We start from the raw sequence: 19759 nt of genomic DNA on the forward strand, positions 1-19759 counted from the left end.
TTACAAAAAAACTATTTATTTTGCTGCATCGTACTATTGTCTACAATTATTACAAAAAGTTAAATCTTACAGTCAAAACAGCTTAATATAGTTAATCGAGATAAAAGGATAACTAGCAAATAATACATACTTATTACAGAATTACAGCATTTCTATTATGAATCCTAAAAAATGCACATTTATGAAGTACCCTGGGTGAGAGGTAAACTTTCAACGATATTTATCAGTCATCGTCTGTAGGGATGGTAAGACTGGGTGGGGGCACTGTATCCGCTTCCCCTTTGGGGCCCACCTACATAGGTATCACCTGCTGCGGCTGAGTAATCACCTGTGGGAGTAGAATTATTCACTATTGAACAGTTCGGCTTCATTTTCACTGAGGATCGGCAAGGAATCAAGGAGGAATTGGGATCTGGGTTTGAATCAGACAGAACTAGAGATGAACAAATGCGAAGTTATTAGTGGCAGATTCTACGGTGCTTGAAAAATTAGTCCCAGTTTAGACAATTTTTGATAAACTGTTTGTGTAATAGCCTAGAGGTTGATAACGCAAGACTTAATTTTTTAATTATGGGTAACCTAAATGGCATTCAAATAGTAATCGTTTGTTACAGTAATCGTGAAACAATAAGAGAGTAAAATTTGCATTCAGAGTTAACGTTTACTTAAGACATTTTACAAATAAATAATTTTTAAATATATAGTTTCCTCTCTCCCAAGTAATGTGCTTTTTACAGTCAAAAATATTTTATCTTAAATAATATGACATGGAAGTATCATGACAGCACATTAAGTGTATTTATTATTTTTTTATATTTATTAACTTAAGTTAGTGGGTATATTTTGTAAGATACTTCTCTCTTTTTTTGGACTCAAGTTCACTTCACTTCACCACCGGTTCTTTATTAGATAAATCACCATAACATTTAATTTAAAAAAAGTTAATTGTTAGAACAAATTTTCAATTTTTTTAAACAAAAAATTTAATAGAACTTACTCGAAATAAAACTGTAGGGTGTAGCGTGTAGCACAATAGTATGTCAAAATTGAACAACATTAGGAATATTACCTTTTACAAATATTTGTTAAATATCTTTTGGAAAGCATTTTATTGTATGATTTTTGTCACTTGAAATCGAAGTGTATAGCAGGAACGTCATCTGAATACCTTTTGCAGAACCACTAAAATGGTAAAATTTATACATTTTAGTTGAAAATTAGATCTGCATTTCAAAAATGACAAAATATACAATATATCTAGTGGTGTTATAATTATGGACAAAAATGCAGCCGACATTCCACATATGCCACTAGTTCTCGAGATTTAATATTTTCACATCAAATACCATTTCATTAATGCATTGTTCACAATAAAATTCCTTTTAATATTTCCATTTGTTCGGAGGATACTTAGAGATATAACATTCTTTTCTGAAACTTTTTAACTCAAAACTTAATTTTTGTGAATTATTAGCTGAAAAATTCATTATTAAATGATTTCATTGTAGAAAATGAAAAGGAAACAAATTGGCTTTGTTGTAGAAAATGAATTGTAAATATTGTAATGAAATAAAATATAAAACAAGGTTAAAGAAAATCAGTTTTTGGGATCTCAAATATACAGTGTTCCTTAATATATGAATGTTTAAGGGTGTGATTCTACATGGAAAATTAATTATAGTTTGTTTTATAAACTATGGTCCAAAAATGTTCTGTTGCAAAAATATGGGATGTTAAATTTTTAGGAAAGGAAATTAATATTTTCGAAACCGCTCGATTTACTTCAAAATCTCAGAAATGTAAGTGATACATTCCAGCCCAACTAGGTTTATTGCAAAATTGTATTCTTTAATAATTATATTAATTAATTACAGACAATACAAGGGGTTTTATTTTTTTTACTCAAAAACTGCGCATCGCAGGAAAAAAACTCAAGAGAGCTCTTATCTTTCGAATTGAACGGGGATTTCAAAAATAATTTTATTTGGAAAAAACTATTGGCGTACCATTATTTTCTTTAAAAATATTAAAGTTAGTGCTCATACATACGCCACTGTTAGACCCAAAGAATTATGTTTGTATTTAAAAACTGCGCCTTTATTAACTATCGCTCAGTGGCGGCTCGTGACATTGAGAATAGATGAAGCATATTCATTGACTGACTAAAAAGAAAAAAAAAGCACTGCTGGTGAAAATTTTCAAATTTTCAAGGTCAAACGGCTTTAAATGAATCTGGAAATTTTTAGTTGCATTTACTGCATCATACATAGGAAACATTTCTACAATTATTATACAAAACAAATATTAATTAAGAACCGTTATAATCGTGCAGTGGACGACGTGTTAAAAAACTGTTAAAGGCGGGCAATGGACGATACTGCTTCAATTTCTGCGTCACTTGTTCCTCTACACCGTAGTTTAATCCCGTGTTGGCCGCGTCGTTGCCATGACAACCGCCGTAAACAACGCTACGAAGAGAAGCAAAATACAGGCTGATTTCAATCTGCATCACTTGCGTATACTATACGTTGTATGGTTGATGTTCACGCTCAACAAAGGCAATGTTTTTTTAGAAGGCGTTCGCCGCGCAACTATTCTCTTTATTTCTACTTATTAAACAAACAAACACAATACATTTTCAATGTAGAATTATACCTAAATTATATAATTTCTATAAAATTAAAAATAATTTTAAAATGCACAACCAAACGGTAATTTTAGGTGAAGCGGTGGGTCACTTAACGAGCCACCATTGCTTTCACTATGTACTAAATATCTCTGAAATATCTTAAAGAATTTAGAAAATATTAATTAATTTCCATCTTTTTCCTAAAATTTTAACACCCCGTATTTTCGCAACCGCACATTTTTGGACCATAGTTTATAAAGCAAACTATCATTCATATTCCATGTAGAATCACACCCTTAATTATTCACATATCATTAAAGAACACCCTGAACAGTGCTGCGAAGCACAATTCGATTGAAATTTCATTAAAATTCTAGATGCACTTGATCCAGCTTGTAAATGAGTTTGCTACAATTTTTTTTCTATCATAAATTTAGAATACTGATTTTTTTTATATAGACAAAATTCATAAAATTTCTGTCAGTTTAAAAACTTAGAAGTCATTTGTAATGCCTGAAGATGAAAAATTTGTCAGTTACTGAACAATAACTGTAAATAGTAAGCTGCTCCTGGGCATAAAATTATGAAAATAACTATTCTATTATTTACCAGCAAAGTTATAAACAACAGTATCAGTAATTGGCGGTTTTTCATCTTTAGACATTTCCAAGGCCTCCTAGAAATATAAATTCATAATTTTAATTTGTATGTAAAACAATTTGAGGTACTTTTAAGTGGTAATAATAATAATAACCTCTCATTCTAATCGCAAAGATTAGCCCAGAAGTTTGAGACTTGTGAGGGGGCGATATATTATTATTCAGTAGGCTGCACGTACGCCCTTGAATGACTTATGCTAAGTAAGGGGGATGGTCAAACACTGACGTATCAATTTCTCACATTGACCAGAGCCAGCATTCTTCCACCCTACCATACCCGCAGAAAGGGTGCCTAATTTCTCTCTACAAATATAGTTGATTGGTAGTGTTCATTAAGGCCGCATAACTAATTTTTAATAAAAAGTCGTTAGTGAAAATCACTTCTAAAAAAAATTGTAGCAGACAGATTACCAACTGAATCATCGTAATTGGTTCAAAAAGTACATTTCAAAGGCCACTACATATAAAAATTCATTTGAATTGCATATTCCAAAATAAATTTCAGAGGTGCCTTCGTTCTTAGTGGGCTATACTGCATATTTATCAAAACATTTTACTAAGGCTACTCTATTTTGCATTCTGAAACTCAAAAAATAATTACTCAATGTTCTGGAACAGAAATCATAAGTTTTCATTTATTCTGTACATTGTCAGTATAATCTTCAAAAGATATACAGTACGAGTCAAAATTCACTCCCCAGCCACCAAGGACAAGTTCTGCAAGATAAAAAAAATGTTTGAAGTTATATTTAAAATTTCTTCGCCGTTTCGCTCGATACGCATTTTCCAATCCAAAAGTCCACTAACAAGAAATTTATTTATATGTAAAACATTTTTTGTCCAACAGAATGCATGGCGGGCACTGAAATTTGATTCATTCTGTATATTATTAGTAAGATCAAATTGCTCGAATGTGACTACAGGAAGCCTACTGGCGAGATAAAAAACTCTACTGACTGAACGTACGGAAAAAATACGAAAACGAGAATCAGCAATTAAATACGGAATTATTGCACTACCACACACATGCCAAGAGAATGGTAAGAGGGAAAAGAGACAAGCAATTTTTCACAGATTTATATTTCTCATTATCATAAATCAGAGATAATGGTGATAGGTACATTGTTTTGTAAGTATTCTGATAAACTAAGACATCTTATAGGAGGCTAAATATATTCAAATATCAACTATCCCGTTACAAATGCACTACTAATATATTTATATATATATATATTTATATATAATTCTTAAAACAGGTCTCTGTATATATTAACAATTACTACTAAATCGACGACCTCGACAACCTTTACAATACTTTTAACAGGCTTATTGATCATGAAGATTGCTTGCAACAGGTGAAAATACATACAAATCTATGAAGCAGGTCGTACGGATCGGGCCTGAAAATCCAGCGGGTACTAAATGAGCTGTAACGGTTCCTTTTTCAAAACGTTTATTTCAGTTTCCGACAGTTTTTTTTTTTAGTCGTTCACGAAAACAAATGTTTTGAAAGGGGCAACTTTGCAGTTCGTCGTTGGCTGGACATTTCTAGGCCGCTTCCGAACGGTGGTAGAGGATAACATTAGTCGACGTAAAGGAATGAGGAAGTTAAAGGAGGGACAAGTTATGTGATTATAACGTTTACTTAATATTAAATAACACGTTTGTCAATTAACTATCAGACTTAAGAATTAGAAAACAATTTTACACACTTACAGGTCACACTCATATATTAATTATACAATTCTTTAATTAGAGCATTATCGGTAGACATAGGATTTCTTATAGTTAAACGTAATACAAAATAATATCTTTTGAGCAACAAATACTTTATAAAAATTGTCTTGTGTTCTGCAGAGAAACACATACCCCTAAGTTAATTTAATTTAAATTATGCTAGAAATTATCGAGAATACCCTTACATAATGTACTATTTTACTAGATAAAAACCACTTGAGGAATTGCACTATATCAAAGGCCCTAAGGTATGTTTTATTGTATATTTTAAATTTAAAAACTTATTCAGTATCTCTGTACATCAGTCGAATTGTTCTAAATTTTACTCCTCTATTTAAATTTATAATTACACTAACAATTCAATTAACTATATCAGTAATAGGTATTGTAAATATAAAATACAATTTATAAATAATCTATATTTAATTTGTAGATTTATTTTGTATTAGTGTATTAATCTCTAAGAACTACAGTACTTTAAATAATACCTATTTCATTCGCCATAAATGTATATTAATATATTCGTGTGTACAGTGAACGTCAAATAGTCTTGTTATATATGGAAATAGAATCATCTACATATATTTGTATGACAAAATTGAGTATAACGCGCCCCAACTTCTAACTACTCAATAATAAAAAAAATTATATATATAGGATTAATTCGGTAGAAAATATTTCCACCAGCCACTTCCAAGAACTGCCCGAGAAAAAAAAACCAGCCTGTTTTTAGAACAACCCAATCAGCATTCAACTGCATCTAAGCTAGAAGGATCAAGAAGCCGGTTATTAAAATTTCGCTAATATTCTTCAAATTCTCTTTTTTCAATTATTAAAAAAATAATTTTTATGTCAACTTTAACGTTAATTTTGATCATTCTTGAAATACTAAATATAGTGTAAACTCTTTATAACGTCGTTCGTTATAACGAAAAACTTCCTATAACATAGAAATTAGGTCAATTTAGTTGGTTTGCTTCAAAACCCATACACTCTTTATAGCGCAACAGCCAATCTCTATTACGAAGAAATATGTTCATATTTAGACGCCAGCAAATATTTACAGAAGTATTTAACAGTGTAATTGTTTTTACAATCAACTTACAAAAGGTTCCGTCTAAATATTTGAGGTGCCGAAATTTCTAAGAAAGACCCCGAGGTTGTAAACAACTGCTTTGCTTTTGTTATTGCCAATTGCCTCAAACACGTGTGCCATTACTCTTGGATTACATTGTTTCTAGGAAATTTTGCATTCAATTACTAAACGCACTAGGCACCTATTATCACCAACTTTGAAACTGTCAAGATGGCCAGTAAAAGAAAAACGTTAATGTGTTAACGAAAAAGTTTGATACGTGCGATAGAAAAGGGAGAAAAGAAAAGTGATGTTGGAAGACGTTTAGGCCTCAGTCCATCTACTGTTGCTACCATTTGGAAAAACAAAGCAATTCTACAGGCAGAACTGCAGGGAGTGTCTACTAAAAAATTAAGGAAGCCAAAATTCGAAGACTTAGATCAAGCAATGTTGTTGTGGTTCAGTGCCAGAATAATGTACCCATCTCGGGGCCAATCGTTAAAGCCAAGGCTGAGAAGTTTGCCGAACAACTAGGCATTACTGACTTTAAAGCATCAGAAGGTTAGCTTGGAAAATTTAAGCACCTATGGTAAACTGAACGGAGGCGCGAGATGTCGATATGAATGTGACTAACGACTGGACTAATAATGTGTGGCCTAAATTAATGGATAAGTACTCACCAAATGACATTTTCAATGCGATGAAACAGGACTTTTTTTCAAGATGACACGTGACAAAACTTTTAAATTCAAAGGAGAAAAATGTATGGGAGGAAAACTCTAAAGAGCGTATTACAATTCTAGTAGCTGCCAATAGGAGTGGCACGGAAAAGAGAAAGCTCTTGGTTATAGGCAAATCAAAAAGCCCTGTGTTTCAAGAACATAAAACAATTGTCAGTCACATATAAAGTAAACAAGTCGGCTTGGATGACATCGCAGTTCTTTGAAGTTAGAAAATGGGATGCTGAATTAAAGGGACAGAAAATCTTACTTCTAGTAGACAATTGCCCTGCTCACCCTTTTATAACCAATCTTCGAAACATAGAGTTAGCATTTTTCCCAGCAAATACAACCAATATATTGCAGCCGATGGATCAGAGTGTGATTAAAAGTCTAAAGGGTCACTATAGAAGGAAATTGTTGATGGAACTGATCGAAACTGACGGCAAGACCTCGATTAATATACTACACGCAGTAAATTTCATATTGAAAGCCTGGAAACAGGTAACAGCAGCGACCATACAGCATTCTTTTCGTCACGCGGAACTATGTAACAGTCACAGTAGAAACAGAGCAGTGTGGTAGTGAGGACAATCTACCACCGAGAGATTGGATTAAACAGTTCAGCATACAACCGAATCATTTCTGCAAAGATTTACAAACATACGAAAATATAGATCAGGACCTGGCGCTTCACTCACTGATGAAGACATTATTGATTCAGTGGACGATTATGAACCATCACCAACTGTTCAACAAGCACTTGATGCCACCAAACTCATTGAAAAATTCTTATCATTTCATAAAGATGATTCCACTACATCCCAAGACATGCATAAAATATTTGAGAAAATACAAAACAAATATTGGCATAGTAAAAAACGTCAGGCAAAGTTAACAGAATATTTTGTTTGGAATAATTTAATTACCTATTCAAAGTACATAATGAAATTGGAAATTATTGTAATTGGTGAAATTTGGTTATTTTCCCCTTTTCCCTCCATATAACAAAAAAAATCCCCGGTCCCTTAAGATTCGTTAAAAAGAGTTTACACTGTATTTAAAGTTCAACTTAAATTTAAACATTAAAAACCGACCACTGGCACCAAAAAAAAACTGGCAATATTTTCTTAGCTGAAAATGATAAAATGCTCACTTATTTATATATTATGTAGAATTATTTTTATCGAAAAAATTCTTTGATATAACAAAAATGCAATGACAAAATATATTAAGTTCTTAGATGTGGAATTCATAGTCGTGAAACCAAAATTTCAATTGAAAGGGACACCAAATTAAACCAAACTAAAAGTAGCAGAAGGTATATAGATGTGGTATAAAATAATCTGTCGTTAAACCCTCATTTTTCAACCATGCAACTCTTGAAACTGACCCGGTGGAAAAAGCGTGAAGTTATCTAGATAAATATTTGTACCGTCGTATTTCCCCCATAATCACACCACTTTCTACTTGAAACTCAAAAAAAGGCAATTCTTACGAGAAACTACGATAGCAGACTGCATTCTCGAAACGAAAGTATTACTTGAAACCAGTCGATTGTGTAGACGATTCGGATTAGTCGTACTTGTATGAACGGCAACCCCACAGCTCAAGGGTGGGACTTGACAGAACCTCACAAACCAAACAAACGGGCTATAGAGCCACATATAATCGATTTGTTTTCCACATAAAAAAAACACGACTGAAAAATGGCTTCTTCGCAGTCTATAAGTTTGTATGCCGTGTTAATATAACACACAATTTAAAATGTGAGGATGCATTTATGAAAAGGTGTATTTTACACGTGGCAAGAGCTATTCCTTATCGGTTTGATATGTAATTTTGTCGTTTAAAATAAACTATTTGGGGTCAAGGGTCACAAAAAGTATTTCTGAAACTCTGAGTGCCCATTGTTCATTGGAGGAAAATTTAGTATGTAACTGGAAAATCGTGTACTTACAGGCGATATCGAGATCGGAAATACTTTTTGTCGAGAAAAATAAAAGAAAACCGTGTTCCATTATGTTAAGATGTACGTTTAATTCACATTCAAACCACTTTTCAGTATAGCTTCAGCAAAATAAAGTAGCACATGAAATTTAAGAATGTGACTATCCTTTTTCAGTTAGAAAGGGATGAAGTGCCTGCACTTTTTTCACTACTTCAGAAAAAAATTGTTAATACATTTTTTTTAATAAAAAAAATTAAATAGCTATTCAAATGTTTTTCTAATTGATAGTCGATCAGTTTCAGCACATTCTGCGTGTGAATTCATGTTTAATTATTAAATACTTTATAGATTTACCCACTATATCTATTTTTAAGACTGATTTATGTAACCCCTAGTATTGGTCTGTGTCAACCGAAGATATTTATAATTAAAAACTAGAAAACAACATCTGTTATATGTCTAAATTACTATGAAACATTGCTTAATGTAGATTGTCATACTCAATTAAAAAAAGAATATGATTAAAGAACATCAATTACTATATGATTAGATAGACACATGAGGCCCAGACAGACAGAATCTTTATCTACTAAATGAATTCACCTTAATATTGGCTAATCTATTTATAGTATCAAAAAAAGTGTGGCGCCCCTCGGCGGGGCTGAACAATCGCTTAACGCTTAAAACAAAGAAAATTAACAGCTAAATCGCGCCATCCAAGTCTAAATGTATATTAAGAATTTTTATCTTTGTGTTACTCACAACCACTCAACTAATTGTACGCCTTAATCTATCAGCATAAATTACGGTTTAGTCTTTTCAAGTAGCAACTAAAATATATATCAATAAATATGTATACAATTAATTTCATATAAAATAAGTAAAAATGTAAAATAAAAAAAATGTACACAGTATATATGTAATATATATGTAAATACTTAAAAATGTTTTAATTCGAGCAATTTCGAACTTTACTACTTCCCTGGTGACGTTACAGAATGGAAGCCGACGTTGAAAACAATCAACTTCTCGATAGCCGGGCCACACCTCTTTCAACGCAAATAATTAACGTATTTCTCACCACGCTTTCCCTGAATTAAACGATGCACATTTTACTTGTTGAAAACTACCGCCACAAGTTGGTACATTTGAACTATTGCTTATAAAGCACAGCTGATGGTACATTTGAACTATTAGTTAAGAAATTAAGAATTACTGCTCAGAAAGCAAACATCACTGATGGTACATTTGAACTACTAATTAAGAAATTAATAAACCCTGAAACCAAAAAAATGCTTTATAAAAATTTTGATCGTAGGTATTAAATGCTACAGAAAATGCAAAAATTTCTCGTTTCGAAGAGTTGTATCTTCGGAGTGAGCCGTACGTGAATTATTTTCAGGCGAGGAAATGTCCAAGCTAAAAATTAAACTAAAGATGATAAAAAAGTTAAAAAAACACTATATTAAGCATAGTACAGTACAGCCAGATCTTAACGTATTCCTACTACCTATATGACGTGGTTGTGCACTATTAAGTAAATTGTATTTACTTATAAATAAATTTTATGAATATTTATTAAATAGTGGTCTTAACTTACAACAATTCCTTATTAATCCTTAAAAGAATTAGACTGTCTGCTGGTCGGCCCTGAATTTTAACTTAGATAAAATACATTTATATAGTATATACAATTACACCACCTACAATTTCATTTTACAAGAGGACAGACTAGAGAACGATGAACTTACACAAAAAAAATCGACTGATATCAAACTATCTGTAAAAATACAATAAATTAAATTATACGAAAGATTTATAACTATTGTAAATGCATTTAACTTAAGTTTATATAAGAATACTTACTTGCTAAAGTAGGAATCACAATGTTAAGTGTAAAATTACTAATAAAATTAATTAAAAAGTTAACAGCTACCTAGCAGACATTCCAATTTAGATATGAGGTAAAAATTCAATTTATATACTATTTTAATATATATTATGTCCATAATAACAACTTGAGCGGTGCTTAAAATTAGTCAACATACTTCTGTCTGTCTGTCTAGCAATTATTTATTAGATTACATATTTATAAAAAAAAAACAAATAAGTGTCTGGAATACTTAATAGTTCAGTAATGACAGGGTGGGCGAGGAAAGAGCAATGCCAAACTCTAATATCTACGATGCGGTCTCCGAGTGCCAAAGATAACACACAAAATGGACGAGGACCTTGACAGAAAAGACCAGAGAAGCGAAATTAAAGGAAATCGAGCAAACGTCCAGCAAAGAAGCTGACGATCTGAGTAGAAAATAGCATATAGCGTTATTGTGCTTCTGATCGAGGTCCCTTCTTCAGGCAAGCTCTTCGGCATTCCCCATGTTATCGTGAGGTAATCAAGAGAAACCATCCCAGAGTATTCGAACAAGACATCACAACTTCCCTAGCCCGAGGGCGATTTTAGGTCTACGATTCCTGAACTAACTAAAAGAAACTCTAAAGCCAACAGTGTGTCCGTCCAAGCGGTGCGGACCGAATACAACAGTCAGGATAGCTAACAGATGGTGTGGATGGCCGGCGAGTCATATGTCTGTCTAATCAGAGTAATTGAGTTTGGTAGCAGTGACCAGTCCGGCTGCTCTCTTCATGTTTATCAAGCCAACACGTTTCCAACTGTTACAACACATACCTAGATTATTTAAGTTGTTGACATGCTTCAATGTGACACCCACTGGCCCGTCCGCCGCACAACTGCGCCCGCCGTTGTCCTCCGTCGGTTCAACGGAGCGGCACGAGTTGTAAATAACGGCCTTGATGGCATTGAAATAAATGTGGACATTTCTTAGGGCGCAGTTGTCCAGCGGGATCTGAACGGGAGTCACATTGCTGGTACATAAGTTATCAAAAGGTTGTCAGGAACTGGGCCACTCTTTAAAATCATTGAAATGTTTAGCACCTGCGTTCGGGGGTTGAGATGAGTAGCCTCCGACTTGCGAGCCAGCGTCACTGCCGTAGGAGCGCGGCGGGGCACCGTAGCCGGAATCAGCCGCCGAGTAGGATCCATAGCTGGGATAGCTGGAGTAGTCGGAACCGGGTTTGGAGTTGCTGCCGGAGGAGGACATGTTCGGCGGGGCGCTAGGAGTAGCCGGGCCGCCCGGCCCGGATTGCCCCCGGGAGTACATATCCCCTGCAATATAACCTGTCAGCAACGGTTAAATGACTTAGTACTCCGCCCTTGTTAGGAAAACTATTACGTGCTTACCAGATGGACCTGTCGAGCCCGTATTCTGAGGCATATTCCAACTGTTCCAGCTGGCAGCGCCGCTGCCAGCATTTGGACCTGTAGCAGAATATACTACTTCAAAATATTTCAAGTACTGATGGTACTATTTCGGTACTTACTATCGGTTAAGACACTGACATTCTTTTTACTTGTATACTACCAAAAATAACATTTCTTGTTTCTGGGCTATGGTTACATTATAAACAGCTTTTTGAAAATGCCATTTATCATAAAGGTGTTATAGGTATAAAATATGTCTCACAAGGAAGTATACCAACGTTGAGGGGATATTGAAAATAAGCAAGAAAGTATTTGGACAAGATGTGACAAATAGTAAAGATTCTTTGGGTTAAAATAATGGGACCTTCCTTATGCCATTTTTCATTAAGTACCTTTTTTTTCAGGAGCAAGTGTCAAAATTACAAATGATAAATAAAAGAACGATTTTTATCAATAACCTTATTGTTTTCAAAGATATTAAGGCATGTACAGGATATCCCGAAATTAATGCAACGAAATTTGGTCACAGATTCTTAAGACAAATTTAGGGGACCAGTATTTTTTATTTTTGCCAAGTGGCCCCTTCTTTCGGAGTTACAGCCCCCTGAAATCCGCCCTTAAGAATAGTCTTTTTTTTATATCTCAGAACCCTGTTGTACGATAATCACTAAATTTGGTACACAGGGGCTTTACGACATGTGGAATCTGATAGTGCTCCATTTTTTGGGGGGGAATGCCCATAAGACAATTTTTCGTGGGCTCCCTTGTCTCTGGAGCCAAAAAAAATTATTCGCATATTTAAATTTCTTGAAATTATTAGTCCGCTAGAAAGCCATTAAATTTAGAAACTTCTTTGTCTCTTAATACTTTTTTCGTAAAGCGCAATGTTTTCGAATGTTAAATGAGATTCGACATTTTTCTCAAAAACATTGCGTTTTACGAAAAAATATTAAGAGACAAACAACTTTCTAAGTTCAATGGCTTTCTAGCGAACTATAATTTTTAATTTTTAAGAAATTCAAATATGGGATCAAATTTTTTAGGTTCCAAACACAAGGAGGCTCACAACAAAGTGTTAAGGGGGTTCCCCGTCAAAAAGCCTAGCACTATCAGATTCCACATATCTTAATACCCCTGTGTACAAAATTTGGTGATTCTCGTACAACAGAGTTCTGAGATATAAAAAAGACTATTCTGAGGGGCAAATTTCAGGGGGCTGTAACTCTGAAAGACGAGGCCACTTGGCAAAAATAAAAAATACGGGTCCCCTTTTGTCTTAAGATGAAATCTATGACCAAATTTTGTTGCATGAATTTCCGGACAACCTGTATAAACTTGCGAGCTGAGTGGCTCATCAGCCGCTTATGTAACTAGTGGCGCCAGTGTCAACGGAACTTTGAACGTAGTTCAAGCCAATCTTGAGCAGCTCCGTGTGAAACCTTCATGGCAAACAGAGTTTCTTGTTTCAAACGAATACGCAAACTGAATGGCGCGGTAGATTTACTTGTGAGCAATGCCAGCTCACTTTGGGCATTCATTTTTTCCAGGACCGCCTTTATGAGCGGCTCATGAGCCACTCAGCTCACAAGTCTGTACGCACCTTTAAGCTGACATTTTGATAGACTTTTACATAATGCCGACACATCTTTTATATAATTTTGCCAAAAAAAAAAAAAAGGGCATGAAAAAGTCATAGTACCCATTGGACCCTTTGATTTTAAGTTTGATTTGTATAAAATAGTAATTCTTTTAGGTGTCATACTAATACACTTCATGTTGTATAAAATTTCCAATTCTCTTGGGAGAAGAACCAAGCTTGACAAAGATGTCCTTAGACGATATCAAAAGGGTGTTTGTCCCCATTTCACATATTAATATAAAATGCAATAATGTAGCCAAAAATTTGACCCCTACTTTTTTTTGTATGAAATCACGAATTAACTGGTAATTTAAAAAAATAATAGTGAAACGAATTTGGCAGACAATCGTGGCATGCTAGACTATGCTTTAATTGTGCCATCTGTCAATAAGAAGCTCAACTAAAATATCATACCACTGCTCTTCTCCTTTTCTTTACCGATATAAAGTTAATTAAATAAATTTTCTGTAATAATATATCCCTGTCCATAGCCTGATATATCACCAGGTTGATGATGATGTAAGAAATAAAATAAAAATAAAATTTATCTAAGGTGTTATCAGTGAAATTTCAGTATAAATGGTGTTGTAGGAGTATTATTACTGAGTTTTATGCAAACTTATTTTCATAATTGTTCTATACTTTACTCTTGGAAAATGTCTCGAAATCTTAAGAAAGATTTTTTTTAGACTACATAAGTTTTTAGATACATGCATAAATTAATTTACAATTTAAACATAATACTGGTGTAATTGGCCGAATTTTAAATTTTGTAATATAAAAAAAGTTTTTATATAGTTTCATTTTATTCCATCTCCCATTATATTTCAGGTAAGAGTACCTATACAAGTAATTATTCTTTTTGATAGTCTGCTTAATTTAAAAAAATATATATTATCAGATATATGTAAACAGAATAGTCTCTCATATTTCTTTGAAGACTTAACTGTCTCTTAAATTTGAAAATTTTCATATAAACATAAATAATTTTATGAATCATCCCGTCATTTTTAATTTCTGCCTTGTTCATCTAACTTTTAGAAATTATTCATTTTTATGTACACCAAATACATCCATTTAATTCGATTACAATAGGACGCTAGATTATAAGGTTATAATGCATTTGCAACACCTTATCAACTGTTGCTAAATTTGACAACTTAATTAACAAGTAGTTGCTAACTTTAATCTTAGAAAATATGAATGTTGATCATAAACCTTGAAATTAGCAACTTCATTCTGTGGTTAATTTCTTATACATATAATCAGGTCCATTATCAAAATTTATATTTTATAAGAACAAAGTTAGCAACTAGCTGTTGAGCTGACGAGCTAACGCATTATAACTTGATTTTAATTTAACATTCCGTTATATTTGGAGTATTATTAGAACTTACAAGTGAATATTTTCTATGGCTACAAGACAAAGAAAAAAGTGGAATAATACATAGAATTATTTATATATTATTAGATATCAGAAATGTTAAGGCGACTGCAATGTGGTACAGGGTTGGCTGTACGCCGGGCTCTCCTTTATGTAATTTTATTCAAACAAAAGTGACACAAGCAATTACACTGAAAATGCACAGGACGATACAATTACGAAGATACACGCCTTCGCAGTAGTAGTGACACAAATATCGTGTAGTACGTAATAATAAGTACCAGCAAAAGTTAACAAAATAATTTCTTACTCATAAGGAAAGCGATTGTAGAAAATAATTAACAGTTATCCTAAGTATACCGTGGTTAATCGTCTCTGGTAAATACCTATTTCAAAAACGAAAATGACCGTTCAATATTTACCGAGGTCGCAGGCACATATCTAAAACAGTTGAAGTTTTTAATAGGCACCATCTTTACTAATACAGGGTTCATAGTTCAAATGTAATAAAGAATTCTCTAACTTTTCCAGACTTTCCCTGACTTATAAAAAAAATCCAGGTCACTTGTAGTTAATTTTTACATACTAATTGATATTAATGCATTAACCTTTTTCTCGATTAGACTCCATAATCTTTTTTATACCTAAAAAACCTTATAAAGGTTTCAAAACCGCAAGTAGTTTTCTCTTTTAAGAACCCAAGGCCTACTTTCACAAAATTTCCAGTAGCAAACCTCAAATTCCCTGACTTTTCCCAGTATTCCCGGCCGCTATGAACTTTGTATTAGTGGCGAAGCGTCAACTACTTCACATTTTAGTAATCTCACTATCCGCGTCATTGTACAATAACATGTACATGTCTGCCTCTGATCTGAAGTTACGCATCGATCAATTTATTCGATACGTATCTAGTGGCACCCTAATGTTTGCCCTGTCGGCTAGCGTGCCGGTGAACAATTCAGTTTTTTTCGCCGAGACGTTGGTCGTGCATTTCATTGTCGTTTGTGCGTGTGTGAGTTTCACGCTTTGCTTGGTCGAATGTCTGGCACGTGTTTCTTGTGGCAGTCATTAGCATTGTGTATTGTGAGCAGAGAGCGGCACAAGGCTTGACCACATATTTAGCCTATGTCTGCTACTACAACGCGTATTGCCGCTTACCAGCATAATATAGATTACTACTGTTTATTTGATTGTTGCCACAAAGTTTCTGATGTCTAATAATTATATGAACATTTTCTTTCTATTTTCAAAGGCAGTAAAAACTCATCAAAGAAATATAAAACACTAGTAATTGTACATACATCTGATAACATTTCTTTAAGAGTTATACAGAATCTCATATAAGAGATGGAATAAATTCTAACTGTATATAATTTTTTTTGCAATATTCAAGGCCAATTGCCCAATATTGCTTAAATATTAATTTGTGTTTAAATTGTAAACGAATGTCCTTTATTTACGAATCACCCTGTATTATAAAAATGTTAAAACTACATATTTTTTCTAATATGACAATTTACTCTGAGCACTGTTTTTAAATACTAAATTTAAGTATTACTATATAAGATTTTGCGATAAACATATATTTTTTTATAAATATGGGGACATCTTTACCCAAGGAATATTATCCTAAGTTGTCATACTTCTTCGTGAGACATCCTGTAATAGGTTTGGAAAATTTTGCATTTTTTTATATTTTAAAATGAGTATTCACTATAAAATTATTTTTGTTCACTGAAATTAGGGTCCAACATTTCTATAAACATAAAATAATTTTATATTTGAATTTGTTGACAGTATCTAAGGGGTAACACCAGTGTAAAATGCTAAAATGCGCTTTTATGATTTTTTTTTTTAATTAAAAGAAAAGAGCACAATGATATTCAAGGATGTTATTAACCTTGTAATTAAATTTTCAAAAAAATATATTTATTCGTAAATAGTACAAAATGGCACCGCTATAGTTATTTTTGCGAGGCATGTTGTGCGACACAGTGTAAAGCCACATATAGACTTGCGAGCTGAGCGGCTCATGAGACGCTTACATAACTAGTTTCGTCAGTGTGGATGAGGTTTTGAGCATAGTTCCAGCCGACTTTGAGCCGCTCGCTGTAAGTTGGCTGGAGTCAGTTTTTCCGGCGAGCACAAAGGGAGGTTCAGTGTGAGTTTGGACGACAAAACTACGTGCTCGCAAGTGTGGACGTGCTTTTTTAATTAAATCACGGTGACCTGGCAGATGAAGATGTTCTTTTATATCTGCACCACTTGCTACCATCATGACAAACAGTTTCTTATTCAGATATCCCTCAAACGAATGCACAAATTGAATGGAGTGGCGGATTTATTCGCTCACTTAGTGCTCATGGGAGGCTCGGGCATTCATTTTTTCCACGAGTGCCTTACGAGCGGCTCATGAGCTGCTCAGTTCACAAGTCTAAACGCGGCTTAATTGATGCAAATTTGAATTATCGAAAAAAACAAAAAATTTTCTCTAATCTACATGAGTATGGTGAGAGAAATACACAGAGAATTTAGAAAACATTAATTTTTGTGTGATTTGTGAATATTGGAAGTCAAAAGTTAAATTTTTGATAATCATTTGTCAATAATGTTAAAATGAACTTATCGAAAATCCCATACGTATTTCTCTTCGAAATGTTATTTAGAAGATATGGTCAAAATTTGGAGTGAATAGAATGAAAACTGTTGGAATTATGCTGGGTGCCGTTTTAAGAAATCATGTTACGAGAAAAACGCCTTTAAAGTTTTGAGATATATGCTATACTAAAGTACTTTCGTTTGAAAATGCTTCTAACTGAATATAAACTCTTTCTAATGATATCTGTTACTAGTATTAGAGAAGTTAGAAATCAAAAGGTAAGCAAGTCATTAGGAGCAGCCCGACGCCCTTGGGAATGAGTTCGGGATTTCAAAGAAAAAATATTTGTACAGCCATAAAACTTTTTCCCCTTATTCCGAAGGTTGAAGACATCTTTTAAATCGATAAAAAAAATAGATTTTTTGAAAATTATACAGTGGTCTTACCCCTTAAGTAACGAGAATGTGTTCGGATATGTTTGTGTGAGTTTGCATATAAGTAACCACAGTCAAGTTTTTCCTTGCATTGGTTAAGGTTTATTAAAGATTTCGCGATTGGCGTATGCATTTTTACTGTAGCTGAGACAGTACGGTAGTAGATAAAAAAATAAATACTCTGAACTCTAAAGGTCCGGGTGGTTAACACAACTAGTTTTCTAAAGATCAAGCTATAACTACCACACAATATATACGGGGTGTTCAGATTGAGACTTCCCGGAAAGAGATATCTTAGTCTTTTATAAAATGTTGTGTATCACACTTAAATGATTTCAATTCTGAGGGCAAATGACATTACTCTTCATAGCCGGATAGGTAGCACAACTAACCTCAGAAATTTTCCGTTAATAGAAACTTCGGTAATTAGTTAACGTTAAAAATCATTCAATTCTAAGCAACTTTTGCAATACAGGTTTTTTTTTAGAGGTTATAGCACATTTTCCCCAGAAAACAAATCTGAATGCGGATGAACAAACCATATGAAAATAACGGAGTGGCAGGGAATGAAACTGCAATGGAAAATAATTTAGTAAAAACGGATCACTTTGTATAACTGCGACATGTTACTTTAAAGTCACCATATTTTTTTATGTCAATAAAGACATGTTACTAATATCAGTTTATGTTTTAAAATAATTATTTTTGCTGTTTTACAAAATGTACACAACAAATATTCTGGAACCGTCATGACACTAAAATGAATAAATGTGTAATCAAAGTAGCTTAAGGTGATTTTAGCTACAATATCATTTCAAGTTTTTAATAAAAGGTATTTATTATATTTTTTAAAGCACTGTGTTTAGTTTGTGAATATGTGTCAATGACCTCTGACATTTGAACTACTTTCTGTGAACAACATATCGATCCACATAATGTGATGCCACAAGGTGCTAGGCAGGCAAAAAAGAAAACGCTGGCATTAGTTTTGCGAAACGAGGGCAGGTGAATATGTCACAGCTTCATTTTATTACATTTATTTTAGGTTTTAGTTGATAGGCTCAAGAGTACAATAAGTAATTTCACGACTTTATGAAGTATTAGAATTTGTATAGTGCAGTGTAAGTGAAGTTGTGTGTTAAGTTTAAGTAAAATTTAAAGTGGCATTCAGTGATGGCACAGTGTCTTCATTGCTAAATTTGTCATATTTATAAACAGATATGCAAATGAATCAAGAAATATGAAATTTGACAACAATACATGCTGTAGCTCACAACTAGGTATGCATTCGCAACAAGCGCATGGTTGATTGAGGTTACACTTGCTTGTCCAGAGGTGAATTATGAAACTTATTAAAAATTTAAAAAAAAATATTGTATTCACAATGGAGTTTGAAAAAATAAACGGACGATGTGTTTCTAAAGGGCGAATGTTGGCTTTGGATAATGTTCAAAGATACAAATAATTTCCTAAAAGACACTGGTTTCCAAGATACTTGAATTTGAAATTAAGAAAAAAAAAAAAAAAATTTATAACTTTTTCAATATTGAAATAAAGAAAAAAATACATATTAGATTTATTGTAATAATGAGAATGTTTTTTAATAAATTAAAAAAGAAAAAGTACAAAATTAATTCATAAATCAACTAC

At 33.2% G+C, this 19759-nt stretch overlaps 1 protein-coding gene across 5 annotated transcripts in view; it reads right to left on the bottom strand.

Annotated features, from left to right (window-relative positions):
* Positions 1–19759, bottom strand: part of LOC108910600 (heterogeneous nuclear ribonucleoprotein 27C) — a 28433-nt gene continuing 8674 nt past the window's right edge. For 2 of the 5 annotated variants that reach the window (XM_018715257.2, XM_018715256.2), the window contains exons 6-8: positions 12033–12110; positions 11727–11969; positions 1–328 (exon numbers count right to left, since the gene is read on the bottom strand). In XM_018715257.2, the coding sequence (XP_018570773.1) occupies positions 228–328; positions 11727–11969; positions 12033–12110 (422 nt within the window). In that variant the 3' untranslated portion in view covers positions 1–227. Of the gene's footprint in view, positions 329–4352; positions 11444–11726; positions 11970–12032; positions 12111–19759 lie in introns of those variants that run through there. The other 3 variants (XM_018715259.2, XM_018715260.2, XM_018715258.2) reach the window with 3 other exon arrangements.

The sequence above is a fragment of the Anoplophora glabripennis genome, unplaced genomic scaffold (assembly GCF_000390285.2).
Source record: "Anoplophora glabripennis isolate ALB-LARVAE unplaced genomic scaffold, Agla_2.0 scaffold232, whole genome shotgun sequence".
Classification (NCBI taxonomy): domain Eukaryota; kingdom Metazoa; phylum Arthropoda; class Insecta; order Coleoptera; family Cerambycidae; genus Anoplophora; species Anoplophora glabripennis.